Source organism: Pygoscelis adeliae, unplaced genomic scaffold, assembly GCF_000699105.1.
Source record: "Pygoscelis adeliae isolate BGI_AS28 unplaced genomic scaffold, ASM69910v1 Scaffold14, whole genome shotgun sequence".
NCBI lineage: Eukaryota > Metazoa > Chordata > Aves > Sphenisciformes > Spheniscidae > Pygoscelis > Pygoscelis adeliae.
Genome location: NW_008825109.1, coordinates 3,327,472 through 3,347,191, shown reverse-complemented (window position 1 = coordinate 3,347,191; position 19,720 = coordinate 3,327,472). Strand labels below are relative to the sequence as shown.

Below are 19,720 nucleotides of genomic sequence, written 5' to 3'. Positions count from 1 at the left end.
ATAGCACGTCTGGTTCAATCTGTGCTAGAGAGTCACCCATGCACGGACTGGCCATCACAAGAGGATCCAGCTTAGGTTTAGCTTCAGTGGACACCACTGGGAACGGGTATTTTCTCATACTCAATTACAGATGCCTCAGCCGCCTTCTCATTTGGTGTCCATCTTCTGATAATTGCTCTACAGTGTGTTTTCCCACTGGGATGTCTTGATCATGCTAAGTCTGATCTTCATCATTTTTACAGTAATGTCTCCAAATAGATATTTCCACCTTTGCTGTGGATTTGCACTATTTTATATGAAAGGAGAATCAGTCCTAGTAAAATCACTTTATCTGCTGTACAATATGCCTTTGGGTGCCTGTCTGTATGTAGATTTGTATTTGAAGTGGGCAACTTACCTCCCCTTTCCCCACCATGATTTAGACTTTCAGGGACTTTGTGGAGAATGGATACCTGGTGGTGGCCGAATCTTGACAGCAGCAAGGACCAGATCCACACCTCACAAGTCCTGCTGGTGGACAACGTTCTTGGTGCCACAGCCCCCCTGCTCAGCCTGCCTTTCCCTCCATCCCTACTTGCCCCTGTGTCCAAGTCACCACCTTCTCCCCTCATAGTGACTTCTCCACACTTGCTACTGCAGGTAGGCGAGGGCAGGGGTCTCATTCAGCCATTTGGGCAGCAGCCAGATCCCACCCTCCAGGGAAGGGAGCTGGCTCAGCCAGCAGCACCTCCGGGGCTGCCCGATGGACCACGCTGCTTTAGACACAGCAAGGCTTTCTGTCAAATACGACTAAGTAATTGTTGGACTGCAAATCCAGGGCATGCTGTGAGAAGGTGTACAACTTGCTGCCAGCATTAGTTATGGGTGTTGGTATGGGACATCGGTGGTGGAGGTAACTTTTGGAGACAGGCGTTCCCCTCCTCTGGCTAGATATAAATATAGGACTTTCTGCCCCAGTGCTTTTACAAGGTGTGAGTGGACTGTATTCATGTGAAGATAGGTCTGTGCACTATATGGTAAATAATACAGGTTTTTTTCTGCTGCTTTATTGGGTGAATAGAATTTTCCTGGGCAAACTCTTATAATTTAAAACAAGTGCTTTCTGTGGATATTTTGAACTGATGTTCAAGTCAAGTGACTCAAAATTATTTTTGCCATTAAATTTTGATATAAGTATACCTACAGAAAGTGAACAGAAAATGACTGTGAACTCAGTCAAAGCACATTTATTTAATAAAAACAATTCCTGAAAAGGTTCTGTGGTATTCATGCATTAAATATTTCTGAAGCTTAGGAGCTCTAATAGAAAGAATGACATCAAAGATATTAACAGTTCCCACAAAGTGAGTTTGGAAAATATAATTGAGATTTCTCAAATTCTTTGCTTGGAAAAAAGGTTATTCATATTTTCTTCCTTTTCTGAAAGACTATCATATCATCTCATGATGTGAAGAAGTTAATCATCTGATTGATAATGATTTTTATTCTGTTTGGTTACTGTTTGCTAGTCCCACTGTTTCTGTGAACAACATGGATATCTGCCATCAGGAAAGTGGTATTTGTAGCAGTAAAGACTAAATTATCCTTGACTGATGTTGATCTCTGCTTTATCAGCTGAAGCTATTCCTCATGACTCTGTGTGTGTGTGTGTGTTCAGGAATGACTGTAATTTCCATTATACTCCCACCTGTCATAAATTTGTGTCATCTCATAACAGAATTACAAATTCTGCTTTCTCAACTGTCTAGTGGTTTACCATAACTCATTTTGGATACTGGTTAGCTGACTAGCAAAATCTAAGGTGACAATTAACCTTTTTCTCACTTTTTCCTTATCTAATTTTTATTCCTGCATTTGCCTATACTTTACAGCTTATTCCAATTACTTTTTAAGCTTTCATTGCTTATTTCTTACTGTCGTCACTTGAGGATTAACCAGTTCACAAACCACTACCCATCCACATTTCAGTGGCAATAGCTTCAGTAACTATTTGCAGGATTTACAGCCCTACCTGCTACGTACAGATCATAGACTCATAGAATCATAGAACAGCCCAGGTTGGAAAGGACCATAAAAGATAATCTGGTCCAGCCTTTCATGGTGAAAGGGAGCCTAGATGAGATTATCTAGCACCCTGTCCAATCACATCTTGAAAACCTCCAGTGATGAGGACTCTACCATGTCCCTGGGGAGGTTGTTCGAGTGATTGATTTTTCTCACTGTAAAAACTTTCTTTCTTCTGTTGAGATGAAACCTCCCTGGTGCAACTTGTACCTGTTGCCCCCTGTCTTCTCCTTGTGGCTCCTTGTGAACAGAGACCATCTGTCTCCTTTGTAGCTGCTCTTTAAGCACTGGAATACTGTGGTGTTGTCCCCCTGAGCCTTCTCTTCTCCTTCAGTCTTTCCTCATAAGGCAGGTTCTCCAGCCCTTTGACCATCTTCATGGCCTTCCTTTGGACTCTCTCCAGTCTGTTTGTGTCTTTCTTGAATTGTGGGGACCAGAACTGGACACAGTACTGCTGGTGCAGCCTGACAAGTAATGCCCCTGCAGGTGCAGCCAGGATCTGATTTGCCTTCATTGCTGCAGCGGTGCACTGCTGACTCATGTTCGGCTTGTTGTCCACCAGGACCCCCAGGTCCCTTTCAGCAAGGTGCTCCCCAGCCATGCAGATTCTAGCCTGTACTGGGCTCCTTGTTTATGTTGCCCAAGGTGCAGGATCTTGCACTTGTCTTTGTTAAACTTCATACAGTTTTTGCTAGCCCACTCTTCCAGCCTGCCCAGGTCCCTGTAAGATGGCTCTCCCTTCTGACATGTCTACCTCACCACCCAGTTTGGTGACACCAGCAAACTTTTTGAGGGTGCTTTTGGGCCCTTCTTGTAGGTCTCTTTTTGCTTTGTCCCTGTTGGTGACGTGGTGCTCATGCCAGGCATCCGTGGCTTCCCTGGAAATGCTTCCTAGAGAAACCTGCTGTGAACCTGCATGCTGGTGTTCAAGAGTCCGGTTGCAAAGGTGTTACTGGCTGTAGTTGTGTTGCTGGCACAAAATCAATAACAAACTTAGCTGAGGAAGGGACAGAGAACTCCAAAAGATGCCTTCTCCAGCCACCAGTTCTAGAGACATCAAAGCAAACCTTTGCCCTCCTTCTCTACAGCTGGGCTGTGGCCTTGGTCACTGTCCCGTTGTGAGACATGCTGTAAAGGTACTCAAGATGAAGGCCTGGTCTTGTGTGCTCACTGCAGAGCTCTGGTGGTATGGAGGAACTCATTGGTCATTTAATAATTTACATATGTTTTATAATTTGAAAGTCAGCAGACCTCCTGGCATTTCATCAATAGACCTTAGGCATGGAAATGTGAATGCACAAGAGGGCGGATTCACTAGTCCTGAGCAGAATACATGACTTAACATTCCTGATCTGTCAACATATCTACAGCACCTGGGACTGATTGGATATTTGTTCTGCAATTTTTTAAAATTGTTGTCACCTATTAGGTGTCCCAAAGGATCCATCATCGTAAGAAATTTATATAGTATTAGTGAAGAATGCATGTCGTATATGCATTCTTAATGCATTAAAATAAAACTGGAAAACAGTCTACTTTTTCTGTTTTATATTCATTCATTCAACAAATACTGAGGCTTCCTTTAATAGAGCTTGATGTTTCCATAGTTGTTTTCCTTTCTTCCTCCTTTTGTGCAATAAATCAGTATGATAATGATGTCAGATTACAGCAGCTCTGGAAAGTGTGTGCATTGGGAAACAAAGAAAAATGGCAGATTTACTATTTGCCATGTTCTGCATGATTCATTTGCAAGCTGGATTGAAATGCTAGAAGTGGAAACATAACGCAATGAAAATTTAATCAAAAAGTTGCTCCAAATCCATAACAAAAGTAAGCTGGAAATAGTAATCGGGAAGACAGGAGTAACTGTTGGCTTTTTCAGAAGGAAGCATTTCATACCCAGAAATGCGCAGTTTTGCAGGTTTCATCTCCCTGACCTCACATGTCTGGTTGGTAGGTAGAGCTGAAACTTTGACCTTCCTTTGCACTCTGAGACCTATTCCACTGCCTGGAGTCCACAGGGGATTTACATCTAAGGGAGATATTGCACCCAAGGCATTCAGCCTTCCTAGGACACTGATTGATCTCCCTGGCCCATTCACAGTCCAGTAGGTAGAGCTACGTTTCTTGTATTTGGGCCTGAAGTTTGTCAAATCAGGCTTAGAAGGAGTCAGAATTATCTTTTATTTAAATTTGTTAGGTTATCTATCTGATTAAAGGCTAAACACTATAATCCCAAAGGCCCAGCGAGGATCAGAGGATGACTGCCGAGTGGAAACCCCCACAACCTGCCAAGCGGAGATGGAGCCCACTGCCCCAGCTGCTCCCCGAGGGCATTCCAGGGGAACGATTCAGCCAATGTCCCCAGTGGGAAACTGCCAACAGGAGTCAAGGAAAGAATCTCTCCCCCAGAAAGCCATGCAAAATAAAGGGGGTTATTGCCTAGAGGGGAATAGGACTTGCTATTGGATGCAGGGGCAAGAGAATTCAGGGAGGGTGTAAAACTCATTATAGGATATTTTAAGGGAATTGTGGGAATTTTTGAGAATTATGGTTAGGCAAAGAACCAAAGGTGGGGAAAGGGAGGGATCAAAGCGGACAAGGGAGAAGTAAATGAGAAAATAGAGGGGAAAAGGAGATAAAATTTGCTGGTCACATGTAAACAAGGCTGCTGGTCTGGATGTCTCTCTAGCTAGGCAGCCTGTCAGTCTTCTTATTAAACTATTCCTATTTTCTGCATGTACATGCTCTCCGTTCTGTGCGTGTGCCTGTATCTGCATGTGTGCATGATCCACTAGCAAACTGCAAGTCGGAGTAGCTGGAGAGCAGGGTAAGAGGTCCAAGTGCCAGTCACTAGGGAGGGATCGCAGGTCTGAGGGGCCCCTCGGTGTCAAAAACAGGAGGTGATCAGGCAGTGGAAGACTGAGGCTGGATGGACCCCGGGTCAAAGGACAGCTATTGAGTAGACACATGGGGAGGGGCTGGGGGGCGCGCGCACGCACACGTGTGTGACCACGGGGAATACATGCTCAGAATCACTACTGGCCAGACCTGGGGATGCAGAGCCACAGCAGGTAGAGTTAGCGGCAGCGACAGGAGAAAGCCCATGGGTCCTCAGGTTCACTGGATCCTGCAACCTCTAACCAAATTCAAAAGCCAGAATCTATGTATATTTATGAATGTTTAATATGCATTACAATTTTTCATCGATTTGATATTAAAGCAACAAACATAAATTCAGAAAGCCTCTGTAATCAAAGGCAGTGTTGGAGGACAACTTACTTCATTTGATGTTAGTCTACAGCAGTTCGTATGCTAAAAGTATATTTAAGCATATCATACTGAGATTAGTTTTTAAGTATTAATTAGATACTCACACATAACACCTTGATGTCTGCCTATTTATAACTTCAGTTTGGAGTCTGCAAAAGAAGTAAAATAAAATTTTCATTATCACTTCATGTAGATTTCAACATTTCAAGAAAGCTGGAAGTTGACTAAATGGCTGCAAAATTATATATTCTGTTTGTAACTCATTGTCAGAATTGAATGCTTTACATTCCCCAGGACTGCCAGAAACATTTTCCTGTAATGTTCAAAGTAATCTGAAAAGTCTTTGTAAAACTGAAGCATATTCAGCTGCCTGATGTGCCAGCTAGAGAGAAGAATTCATCTTTTGTTCTGTATTTTTTGAAATAAACCGAGTGAATTCACAGATGCAGCAGACACATACACTACACACAAAACCAGGGCACTGAGTTTATGAAATAGCTGCTGTTCTCCCTCCTGATAATATACTATTATTATCTTTATTTGCCAGGACATTTTTGCCATTTTGAGATTAAACTTGCTTTCAGTTTTCTGACAGTTCTAAATACCTTCCTTTTACCATCTTGGCTTTAAGGCTTTCAACATCGGAAGTTGTTTCTAAAAGTGCATGGAAGGTATTCATCGCTTCCTGTAATGCATTACACTTTTAGACTGTATCCTCTGAAGTTTTCACTAATATGAGGGGACCTGCTATTTGCACCGTAACTCTGTCTTGTATGTAGTTATGTCACCTTATCACTCAAGAGTGTGATTGCCCTGATTTTCTTTGTGAATAATATTAATAATTTTGAAACCTAGAAGTAAAAACTGAAGACCTGCACAGATTTTTCATTTGATTGTCATTACTTTGAACCGTCATTTAGGAAATATCCCAGATTGGGATATTTAGATTTTAGATATTTAGATATCTACAGTTTAGAAATAAGTACCCAAGTGCAGTGTGTTCTAGGATTCTGGCAGCAGCCAGGAAAACCCACTGTTTTGTTTTGAATTTTATTATATTTGTGAAATTATCACAAACTTTGTTAAAGATGGCAAAATCCCCTGCTGTTAGGACATCAGCTGCTATATGAAAGAGATGAGCAGTACAGGGAACATGTTGCAAACAACTATGTACTCAAATAGGATTTTTAGCAGGTACCTGAACATACAATGAGAACAAGACATGCATCTACAATATGTCTTCCTAAGACACTCCGAGCTTTCAATTGTTTTCAGCTCCAGAGACCTCCTTAAGCTGATGTAGTTTCTGTGTAGTTAGGAATCCTCTAGTTTTCCTTCCATGAAATTGTCTCTTTGAACCCATGTGAACTGTTGTTACCCTCAGCAGCCTGAAGCAAGGAGTTCAGAGATTTACTGCATTTTCAGTGAAGAACTCCCTGCATGACTGTCACCTAATCACGGCTGAGTGACACCCAGCTTTTCCAGCTACTGTCACCCAGAACAGCAAAAGAACCATAACTGGAGCATCATATGCAATTTCTGAAGTACTACCAGTCCACTGGATATCGTACACTAAAAATCACGCAGTTCTTGAAAGTCCTTGCAAATTTGGTGTTTCACCAACAATTCATAAAAGCTGATGAATTTATAAACAGTTTGCTTTTTCATTTTTTGACTATGCTTCATCTTCCAGTGCTCTGGTAGGCATTCCTTCACCAAGCACTGACTCTCAGTGTAAGAGACTGCACGAGGTGCATATTTAATTTGAAAAAGCAAAAATATGTAACACGTGCAGACAAGGCATGTTGCCACTTATGTCTGTAATTTTTATTTGTTTCTATGTTTTTGCTGCATCCTTTAGTTTGATGTGACTTGCAGATACGTGTGCTAAATCTGACTTTGCTTTGCCAGCCACAGCAACATTACGCTATTTGTGCCTTAAAATTCATCCTTCACATAATCTATTTCTTCTGTGGGGTTTTTCTTTCCCACTGCAAATTCCTTATATGTTGCTCATGACTTTTTTGCCTTTTGCAGGGCCAGACTCAATAACCAGCACTGCACTTTGCTGTCAGCCATATTATCCTCATCCTTGACATGATCTTGTCTTCTCTTGGCTGACTTCAGAGTTTGCAAGATAACCAAAACTCTTCAGAAAATAAATTTTTACAAAAAGAAAAAAGAAAAACTACATCTGCTTGTGCCCACACGTCAGACTTCTTTGTCAGCCACATTCCTCTGTTTCCAGGTCAATCCTGTCCTACGGACTGTCCAAAGGCTAGAGACCTTACAGCTTCCAAACTCCTGGTCATCTTGCCAAAAGTTGGGCAACCCAGGAATTTGGCTGGCCTGGACACCTGGAAGCCTCATGTTCCTCAGCTAGTCAGTGTCTTATAACTTGCTGTTTCCAGAAAAAGGTATTGCACCACCTCAGCTCTTCCAAAAATTTCTTTCATGGTATTTTTGGGAAAGTGGGTTGAGGATTAGTCACATGTTGGGATGTGACTGCAAAAACATCTGGAAACTGCTGGTAAACTAAACTAACTAAAACTAACTAAAGTTAGTTTTTTTCCTGGTCAGCTGTGTCATGTTGTGCTGGTTTTGGCTGGGATAGAGTTAATTTTCTTCATTGTAGCTAGTAGGGGGCCATGTTTTGGATTTGTGCTGGAAACAGTGTTGATAACACAGGGGTGTTTTTGTTATTGCTGAGCAGTGCTTACACTGAGTCAAAGCCTTTTCTGCTTCTCACACTACCCCACCAGCGAGTAGGCTGGGGGTGCACAAGAAGTTGGGAGGGGACACAGCTGGGACAGCTGACCCCAAATGACCAAAGGGATATCCCACACCGTATGACGTCATGCTCAGCATATAAAGCTGGGGGAAAAAGGAGGAAGGGGGGGACGTTTGGAGTGATGGCATTTTGTCTTCCCAAGTAACCATTACGCATGATGTAGCCCTGCTTTCCTGGAGATGGCTGAACACCTGCCTGCCGATGGGAAGCAGTGAATGAATTCCTTGTTTTGCTTTGCTTGTGTGCGCAGCTTTTGCTTTCCCTATTGAACTGTCTTTATCCCAACGCACGAGTTTTCTCACTTTTACCCTTCCGATTTCTCTCCCCCATCCCACCAGGGGGGAGTGAGCGAGCGGCTGTGTGGTGCTCAGTTGCCAGCTGGGGTTAAACCACGGCACGTGTATAATTTCAGTTGTTTACAGTACTGAAATTTATATCTAAGTCACTACCCTGAATGGTCAGCAGTGGAAAACAAGTACTGTTTTGCCATAATTTAGCTGCTGTATGTTAGATGTCCCCATAAGGACAAGAACTGTGCTCTGATGTGCCTGTTTCTTTTCACTGACCATAAAGGGAGCCAGGGATGACCAGCTCCAATGGAGACGTGCACATTTCGTTAGGTGAATTCCACCATTACTTCTCACATTTAGCCCATGACGTGACCTTACTATTTTACAGTAGTCAATCCCAAACAGAAGGACCCTGACATATCACAGTGCCTCTTGATCTTATTTATATTTTTGCCATGAGCGCACAGCGGTAACAGGAAGGTGTGTTATCATGTATGAGATAGTATCTAAGCGTGGTACAGTCCATTTATTTGGGGAGTAATGCTAAGCTTGTTTGGAGAATAGCCAGAAAAAGATTTCCTTTACATTTCCCCAGCAGCTTGCTACTTTCTTATCTGCTTTATCATAAATCTATAGAAAGCCCTTTATATAATAATATGCAATAGGGACAATACATATTCTCTAAAATAGCACAGCAAGGAGCCACAATGAGAGTGAAGCATAGGAGATGGTTTTAAAGTGACGTTCCACTGATGCAAAATTTGCAGGGCAACTTGAGCTAAGGGGGGGCAGGCAGCTGTGACCAGCAGGGCAGCTAAGAGCTGTTTCTGGCAAACAAAACATTTACCTCCCTTCTCAACCAGTGGTACTTGTTCCCTCCTACCCCCCCCACTAGTACTGCTGTGTCCAGAGGAACTGCCCAATCTACCCAAGCTTATTTGGCTGCACTTGCTGCCAGTATCCCACAAAGATGGGACTCTAGACAACTTCTGAGATCCATTTTCTTTGCTCCTCAGGCATGCAACAGAGAGTGGCCAGAACATTAGTGCAATAGATTCACATTACCGAAGTGACATGAACACTAAAATGATTTAATGCTTGAAAAGTACATAACTGGTTGCAAAATGTGCCAATTTGATATCAATAGATCTCAAACGTGTATTTAAAATTAAGTCCTTTTGAGACTGAGGTGCTTTTTGGGTCACAGCACATGTTAAAGGGCTTTAAAAGGAATGTTTAAAAGGCTTCTAAATCAGTGTTTTAACCATAAGCATTTTCATTTAATTTAGATTTGGGCTTGAACCAAAAACCCAGCACCCACTTTTGCATGTCTGAAATTCGAGACCCTTTCTGTTTGGACTTTAGTGGCCCTCTGACTGCTTATATTAGCTAGGAGTCTGGCCCAAAAAAAGTTGGCTTTGGCTAAATTGTGGTGGGGTATTTATTTTTAATAAGTCTTAAGATGATTAAAATAGTATTGCTTTACTGTATAATCAAGTACTCCTCAGCAGAGACCAATTGTGCCTGTCTGTCTTTATTTAGCCATCCTACCTGGAATGCAAAAAGAGCCATAGAACCATGTCACTGCAGAAGAAGGCATTTCTTACGCTATTTTCTTATTTCTTTTTGTATAATTGATTAGCTGTAATGCTAAATAATATCTAGGAGCTAGTAAAAAATTTTATATAAAAGACTTCCCTGTAGGAAAGTGGGATCTCATTGAAATTGTCTATTAGAAAGAATACTCTTTCTGTAGACATTTCTACCAGGAAAATCAAAATTACTTATTGTCTGTGTAAATCTTCATGTCCACCTTAGGCACGTCAAAATCCTGCGCTCATAGTCACATTTCTGCCTTGATGCAATTTTCCGTTCTGCGCCCATGAAATGATCGGTCCCCATCACACTGGACTCAGCGCCGTCCTCCCTGCTTGGGAGGTACTGCAGGGGCGAGGCTGCAGGTGAGACCACAGCTCACCAGGGAAGATGTGCTGCAGGAGGAGAGCAAGGCTCATGCATTCCTGAGCTATGATTCCTAGAGGGCAATGTGCTGGGTCTAGAGGATGGAAAGATGTTTTGTAAAACAGAAAATGTTAAAATGTAACTGGTTTGATGTTTCACATACGAAAGCAATTAGGCTTTTAGTACATTAAGTATTTCTGTATTTTGACTTTTGTCCTTGTGACAGAAAATCAAATACAAAAATACAAAAATATTGACATGCTCCACACAAAGGAAATCTGGGAAGCGCTAATCTCAGGCAGTGGTATCTTTGCTGGAACACTGAGGATATTTGTTAGCAATATGATATCTGAGACCTAGACAAAACCTTAAAAAAAGGCTGAATTAGATACAGACTTGCTCTTTTTTTCTGCCTTATTCCCACCATTTCTTCTAATTTGAATTTGGGCAAGCTAGAGCATATGAATAACTGGTGTGCAAAGCCAGCATTGACAGTGGTACCTGGACCTTTTGCTTTTGTTGCCAGGGACAACAAGCAAATGTTGAAAATAATGGAAAAGTAATAAAGCCCATGCCATAGGAAGTATTGTGGCAATGGAAGGAACTCTCCTAAAGAGGTCTACACAAACACATAGGTGGAGCCATTGGGATAGGACTAGAGTCAGCTGCAGTGTGGACAAGGTAGGACGTCAGAGGCACAACTACAATGACACACCACCTGTGGGGCACAACATATGAAACCAATGAAGATGGGAGGGGGATACAGACACTTCTTCTGTATTTCAGATTTGGCATATGCACCGTTTCTCAATAAGCTTAACCATATGGGAAGTTTGATGCATCTGTGTTATTTCATTACTTAGTTCATTTGGGGTACGAATAGAGTCTGACACAGATGCTAAATTTCTTAGAGGGTTCAATTTTCATTCTTAAACTATCTAGCAGATTGAATTGTAAAATGTCAGAAAATTCATTCAGTTCACAAAAGAGTATTAATACTGTAAGGGGAGGTTACATTTTATTTCTCACACATAAAAGAGAGAATGAATCTCTATTTTTAGCAAAAAATTGTTATACTGTTATAAATCTGTATAACCTATTGATGGAGACTTGGTTTTACTTCCGCAATTATCTGAAGTTGATGGTAAAGAGCCAAGATTTACTCTTGGAAGAAGTTGAGTTGAAAAGTCCAGATTCTTCTGCTGAAAAAGTCAAAGCCATTTTCCTTTGGAATATATGATCTACACATAAAAAATCTCATTTTACTATGCCTTCTTTTTTTCACTTCGTACTCTCACTTGCATGTTGTAGTCATATTGTGTAATAAAACTGCAGAAATTCTGCATTTCCCACAAGTTGGGTGTTGAATGGTTATTTACCACCACCTCATCCTCTTTACTGCAAGGCACTGTGACAGGCATACAAATCTTCACAAGAAAGATTGTTAAGAGTAGACAGTTCAATTTTTCTGAAATTCAGACCAAGAATAAGAGATTACGTGACCTTAATACTTTTGATTTTGGTTTGGGGTTTTTTTTCCATGTAAAAGCTGTTGAGTTTCCTGGTTTCTAAATTTCAGACTGGTTTTTGGATAGTCTCCATCTCTTGCCATGAAAGCAGATAAAAATGAAAATAACAGAAGGGAAGATTCAGAGACATTTCAAGTGATAAGCCTTGTTTAGCCAATATGCTTTGTGTTGCAGCCATTCCTTTTCTTTGGCCCTTATAGTAAGAAGACATAGTGAACAGTTGCAACTTTTGGTTTCAAGATGGTGTCCCCCCATATGCATTGAAGGGAGGGCAGAGAGCTTAAATCATCTAGTCCAAGTTCCTGACCACTTCATGGCTGACCAAAAGTTAAAGCATGTTATTAAGGTCACTGACCAAATGCCTCTTAACCATGGACAGGCTTGGGGCATCTACCACCTCTCTAGGAAGCCTGTTGCAGTGTTTGACCGCCTTCTCTGTAAAGAAATGCTTCCTAATGTGAAGTCTGAACCTCTCCTGGCACAGCTTTGAACCATTCCCACACATCCTATCACTGGATACCAGGGAGAAGAGATCAGTACCTCCCTCTCCATTTCCCCTCCTCAGGAAGCTGTAGAGAGCAGGAAGAAAGGCTTTATGGTCATATGGAAAGGGACAACAGTTTGCCTTCTTAACGGACTGTGACTGACCAATAAATGCCTACAATGGAAGAAGGCTCATTAGAGACGGGCAAGGACAATGTGCCCATGAAGCATGGAGAATAATGTGGGGTGTGACTGACCACAGCTGTTGCAAGGAAGCAGACTTTATCTCAACACAAAGGGACCGGAGGGTGGCCTTTGCTATATATAGATAAACACTCATGTCAGTTGAGTGGATCAGCTGATATATCACAGTTGAGCGGATCAACTGGTGGTGTAAATGTCTCCCTGAGTTAGCGAGACCAACATAGAGGGGGTGAATATGTGGCTGGGCGCAACACAGAGTCTAAAAACTAAACAACTAACAAAAGAATTTGAGGAAAGCAACGGGCTTGAGCTGCCTTCAACCCATGTATTCCTTCTCAGCGACTGGGGACACCCAGCATCCTGACAATGACCATACTATAGAGAGCAGTAATGGGGATCACACTGGTATTGTGATTGAACTGTATATTGCAATTGCCATATTTTGCGAAGCATAACTTACATTTGTATTATGATTTCAGTATATTTTGTATCATTCTGCTAAATCAGAAATGCTGTGTAACATCAAATATCTTCACATAAATAAATTTTATATTAAACATTACACCCTCCACACACCTAAAAGAACCTGGTCAGAGAATATTGGACTCTGACACAGACTTATCGACGTGTGCATTTGATGCCTGTGAGTCTCTGACCGTGAGTCTCAGTGGGGAAGAAGGGGTGTCAAACAAGCAAGAAAGTGGTGGAAATGGGGCAGTGCCAAACTGGTGGAAGTTTTAAAGAAGATCTGGTGTTGCTTGTTCATTTACCTGCAATAATTCATAGTTGTCCCATTAAAGAGAGGATGTAAAATCCCCTGAATTGGCAAAAGATTTGCTGACAATGTAATTGTCATCAGGATCTGGTCCATAGCACACAGTGAATGCTTTGCAAAATAATGAAACAACGGTGGCAATATGAGATCTTTTGTGCAATGAATCATATTGGTATTGATCACTGCTGTAATTTATCATGCTTGCCATGCTACCGGCATTTGCTCATTGATGTACTCTGTTAGCAAAAACAGAATATTGATCACTCATTATCATGGAAATTTGCAGAAAATCTAATTAATACAAAATGCAGCACATCCTTGTGTTCAAAGCCATGGAAAACAGAAAGAGCACAAACAGAATAAAGTAATTTGTTTCACGCATATCCAGGAGAGGAAGTTTCTCTGCAGTTTTCTCATAGTCATTTTTAAAAAAAAATCACTGAACTGTAGAAACAAACTGAAAATAACTAAGAAGAGAGAAAAAATACAGCTCCTTATATACAAAAAAGGTGCTACTTAGGATTTACTTAATATGAATTAATTTAAAATTTTCCAGTTTTTTTCTCTTTTCTATCTCGTGACAGAGCTATCTTCATAGGACTTTTCACATGGACTTAAATTTCAGGTCTAATAGATCCAAAGCCCTTTTAAGTGTTAATAGTTTTCTTTGAACTTCAAAGAAGATATGTCTACGAGGGGGTACTGTATGAATTTATAGTAAAGGAAAAGCTAAAATATATTGAAAACATCAAACAGTGAACAATGGAGTATTGTGACTAGCTTTTAAATGAGAAGTTAGTAGGTGAACAAATAAAATCATCCCATCTTCCAGAATTTTAGGGCTTAATCCAATAGAGACATGGGGTTGTTACCAACATACACTACCTCGGCTGCAACAGTCACTGTACCATTGTCCCTGTGAAGCAAAAAAGGATCTTTGACAGGTGTCTATGCAAGAAACATGTTCCTGTTCGTGTTTCAGTAGAATGTTAAATTGTCATCATTTTGAATGCTGGAAATTATTACTATCTAAACTATGTGTAGCCATAACCTTGTTGTAGAGCTATGCACTTTGTGAAGTTATTACAAGTGTTTTAAAAAAAAAATCTTGTCATGATTTACCTCCAGCTATTTTGAGTACTGCACTATGTTGAGTATAGTAGGACTTCCAGTGCAGCTATGCTGATTAAAGATCTTGCTATCTATCTCTTACAGAGTGATTTCTCTGGGTGTTCAAAATTACGATAAACTGAAGAAGATCTATGTCAAACATAATCTCTTTTTTTTCATTTAGAAGCCCGTTTGTATGTGTAGAGAGTGAATACAACAACTAGGACTCATGAGTGCAGTGCTGATTAATCTACCAAAATCTAGCACAGTACATTCAGCATCTCCACACTCTGAGTACACCTCTCAGTGCTATCACCACATCTTGGTTAAAGGGCACTAATGATGTTGCACAAGAACAATGAGATGTGGAGAAGCCCTGAACCATCATGCTTAACTGAATACGACTTAGAGGGCCAGAGAAAAGAGCAGAGATGTGAAAAGGTCATCCCCACAGACTGCAAATAACCCTGCTGCAGTGGGCATACATCACACAGAGACTTCAGGGAGAAATGGCTGTCAGTTCAGAGGAGAGACTCTTACCTGGTGGAAGTTCAGGAGGATCATGAAATATCAGTATGCAGTTTTGTTTCATTTGTTCTTTCTCTGATGATGTGTTTGCCTGTTTCTTGAAAGGAATCTGAATGGAGTATAGAAGACTCTGCCATAAGCTTCCTGATGTGGGAGAGATCCTCCAAGACAGAAAGAAAGAACACCAGTAAAAAATATGAAAGAACATAGACTGCAATTTGGTGATGTTTAAATGGGCATCTATGGGTGTAAAGTTCCTTTTTCACCCAATCTGGGGCAGGTGCTATTTTCTGTAGACAATTGCTATTAGCACTAGATTCAGTAAAGAAGGTAGGATGAAGCAAAAGAAACATGCACCATGTACTGAATGAAACCATGGTAGCATGCATGAACGGAATGGTGGGAGTTTTGGTAGCATCCAGGCTCTAACAAAGCTGTAACTTGGAAAGACAAAATATTTAACTTGACTAGACAGGGTTTTTTTTAAAAAACATGCAAAATGTTTCAAGCATTTTTTAAAATAACTTTTAGGTCTAACCTTCTATGGCATTACTGCAATGATAAAACAGGAAATGAAAAGAAGCAGTAGATCGGTCCAGTTTACCAGTCATAACATATTTGTTTGAGGTAAACATTTTTAGGCTCTAGTAAAAACATGGCTCCTGTGAGACTTCTTTTTCTGCACACTTGAAGGTTGTTCCTTTAACAGACTTTGATGAAAACAGCATTTTTCTTGATATTAAATGTACACTTACCTTTTTACTACTTTTTTCTTTATTTAAATATATGTCTCATGCACCATCTTATTTTTTTCTACTCCTTTGATTCAGCTTCTTCTCAGTTATTTGAATTTTGTGATTTGTGATCTTGCCAGTAGTTCTGCAGCTTTTATTTTGTGAGGCAGAAACAACCGTTACTAGGAGAAAAGACCAGTAGTTTTCCATACATAGAGCCCATGAGGGAAAAGGTTAAAAAAACCCCAAACCCCAAACCAAAAAACAGAATATTTGCAAAAGGTAGATTAGGAGTTTATGAACAATATACAATATTACTGTTGGCTAAGAACTGATATTGATATGACTGAGAAGTTCATTGGCAGGTTCTCACGGTATATCCAGGCGGTTGCAGTAGTTAACATTGTGCTAAAAATACACCCTTGAACTTCGTTATAGCAGTGCTGACATGATTTACCAAGACAGCACACACAGCTCTGGCATTCTGTATGGGGTAAATGCAGGCATGTTCTTGAACTCCTGTCAAAGCCCAGTAGGAAAACCTACCAGTGGGTACTTTCCTGTTTTTCTCATTTTTGCTTTTCAAAGACAAGCAAGAAACCCGCAGCCTGACTCTATTGTGTCCCTTAAGTCTGCTTTCCTCTTTTTTTTTTAATTGCCTCTCATAACTATTGCCTTTTATGATATTTTGTACCTTCTCATCTTTGAGAAGTAGTGGGAAAGGAAAGCTCCTTTTTTTTTTCCAAAGTGGCAGGCTGTTAACTCATTCTTTTTGCAGTTAGCCAGACTCTGCAGGCTGTTTGCAGTAAGTGCTTCTGCAGGGCTCTGCTCCTAAGGTGTGGGTATATTCCTAGCTCATCTTCCTCTTCCCTTCTCACTACCCTTGCTTACATGTGATGCTCCCTGCTGGATTGCCCTACATACAGACGGGAAATGCCTTGGGGAAAGTGTTTCCCTCTGTCTTTGTTTGTAAAATGTACAGAACATTTCTGGATGCTTTTGATAAGCAATAAATATTACTGCTTGTGCATAACTTTAGGACACAGACTGTGACCATTTACCATTCAGTACATGTATTATCTGTCTGATGGATGAGCAGGATTTGCACATCAATCCATCAAACCATGAAGATTTGGTCTTATTCCCATTGAAATAAAGCTTACTACTGATGTCAAACAGTGCAGGGTCAGGCGGTACAGACTTAAAAGCGTTCTGCAGCACTGTATTTCAGCTGAATGATCTACTCACATTTATGAAACTCGGTAAACAAATACTCTGTAAAAACAAAAAGCATGAGGGCTCAGTCCTGCAAGGATGAGGGACATGGTTTAGCGGCATGGTGGTGTTGGGTTGACGGTTGGACTCGACGATCTTAGAGGTCTTTTCCAACCTTAATGATTCTATGATTCTATGATTTGAGTGCTTTGGTTTTGACTCAGCAAAGCAGAGAAGTATATACTTAGCTTTAAGCATGTGTTTATTCTCCAGGGTATTCCTATGCACTTTAAGTTAAATACCTGTTTAAGTGCTTTACTGGATCAAGGCCAGGGTATTTTCAGCATCTTTTAGGGTTGAGTTCTTACAGAAGACTTTTTCTCTGAGATCTCAAAGCATTTCACAAAACACACTAAAGACAATTCCTCAAAATAATAAGATGAAATACTGTCATAGGACAGAAAATGATATTGTTCCCCTGGGTGGATAGAGTATTCCCATCCATAACTAAGGCTCCTAGCTTTCTAAATCAGTGACAGAAAAAAAAAAATCTATTTTTGCTCCGTTTACTAAAAGATGCCCTGCTCCAGTAAACACTGAAATGAATGAGTCATGCAATAAAGGCAGACTTTAAAGCAAGCTACAATGATGAAACTCCCTAGCTACAGGGGCTTTGTTGTGTGTTTTGTTTTCTCGTGACTGGATGCAGAGGGATGCGATTTCTTTCTTTAGATGGGAAGAATTAAAAACACTAAAAAGATTAACTAAAGACCATTTATAATAGATGCAGTAAACTGTCTTGAGAGAAAGACAATATAAAAGATAAGGTCCTTGACTGGGATACCGAACTAATAGCAGTAATGTGTGCTAATAATGCACATATATCTCACTCTAAATAATTATGTTATAGCAACATCAAAAGACCCTAAGTTCTTTGTGCAAGCAGTGCAAACACATATGGAGAATTAAAATGTATTTAAAGAAAGTTCTACAGCACATTTGCCCAAGAAAGACAAAACCAAAATAAAAATATATTATTTCTCCTCCTTTCCTAGAAGTCATCCCTCCACCCTCTGGGACTAGTTGTTTGCCACTCTGAAATGTTGGGTTCACCTCAGGAAGCACAATGTGAACCTTTGGGCAGGCCTGGCCACACTCCCTTCTTCCAGTCATGCCCTTTCCCAGCTGCAGAGGATGGGATGTTGTGGAGAAGCTCTGTGCTCAGAAACACCTTAGGAGATCTGCTTGTGGGTACCTGGTCACTCTACCTCTTTCCTTCTGTATCTTTGTCAATCCAAAATAAAGTTTTAAAAAAAAACAACATGAAGAAAACCAATGCTTGAGAAGTCTGTGCAAATAAAAAAAATATGTCTTTGAACCTTCACAGTTTTGTCAAATGGAAATAATATTAACCCAAAATAACATGCATGCCAAATCTTATTCCTTCAGATTATCCAGTAATACTAGAGTTCTGCAACGGCAATCACATATTTATTTTTCATGATGGGAAAGGTATTTTCTTTTCCCATGCATGTCATTATCATTAGAAACAGAACAATTCTGGCTCAGCCACAGCAGAAGTACCTTCATAAAGTAAACATACTAAATTTCAGCCTGAATAATTAATGCTGGAAAAGTTGAAGGTACCTAATAGGACCTCATCAGAAGGAAAATGTTTGAGAAACCTTAATTATCAGTTTCTTAATAAACTGTAGAAAAATAAGCACGTAGGACAGAGAACTTAAACTTCTAAGTTGTCAGCTGTGAATAACAAAAAAGCAGTAACTTATCCTCCCACATTTGTGTCACAAATTCCAACTTGTCCCAAACTGTAAGGGCTGTGCTAGAGGAATCTTGCCCTGTTCAGTTCAGCCAGCCTTTGAAATCACTCCAATTCTCAAGGCTGCCTAATTTTCCTAGTTCTTTTATCCCTTTCCCTCAGGATCCTGTATTGCCTGAGGACAGAGGAGAAGGGGAGTTCTCACCCTTCACCCATCTAGCCCTCAGCTGAAATCACCTCCCAGAGCTGGATGTGGAGGGGGACACTGAGGATAGGGAAGGCGGCAATGGAGCATCACTACCTCCGTCTACCTCCAGCCTCCCTGGTCCTGCCACCGGAACGTACTGATATTCAAAGGTAGAACAGCTCTGCAAATATACCATTCTGGCTTTTATATGGGGATTTCATCAACTGTGGGAGAAATTGTCAAAGGTGTAACAGGCAGGCACGGAAAGTTAGTCAGCCAGAGAGGTTGTTGGCACTACAGAAACCACTCCCTTTGTTGGCACTGCTCAGCTTATATGGCAAGGAAATGGAATGTTCTCTTGCATGGAGGCAATTCTCACTTGCTTTGTTTTCCTCAGTCCAAAATAACAAATCACTACTACACTTTCTCACGCAATTTTGCACATGGAAAAATAAAAAAAAAAATCCTATAAGGGCACTATATTTAAAGATTTCCAGATATCTATGCTGGAGGCATAAAATAGCCAGTGACATTGGTCGTCTATCACTAGAACTATCTGAATAGTGTGCAGGAAATAATAGAAGCAGATACATCCTGAAGAGTAAAGGAGAGCCAGACGCTGCCCAGCTACTCACTGATGCACACTCTCCCTCCTGTCCACTCACTAATGATGTACGGAAGACCACATGGTGAAACTTCACATTCACAAGGAAAACAAGGTTAAATCATAAAACTAAGTTCCAGCATTTTCTATCAAACTACGTTAAGATTTGCAAACTAATTTTGTTAACAGGG

At 40.7% G+C, this 19,720-nt stretch overlaps 1 protein-coding gene across 1 annotated transcript in view; it reads left to right on the top strand.

Annotated features, from left to right (window-relative positions):
- The first annotated feature begins 19,024 nt into the window (after positions 1-19,024).
- RXFP2 (relaxin/insulin-like family peptide receptor 2) overlaps positions 19,025-19,720 on the top strand; it is a 55,487-nt gene continuing 54,791 nt past the window's right edge. The window contains 1 exon segment of the mRNA XM_009327863.1: positions 19,025-19,095. Within this exon segment, the coding sequence (XP_009326138.1) occupies positions 19,025-19,095 (71 nt within the window).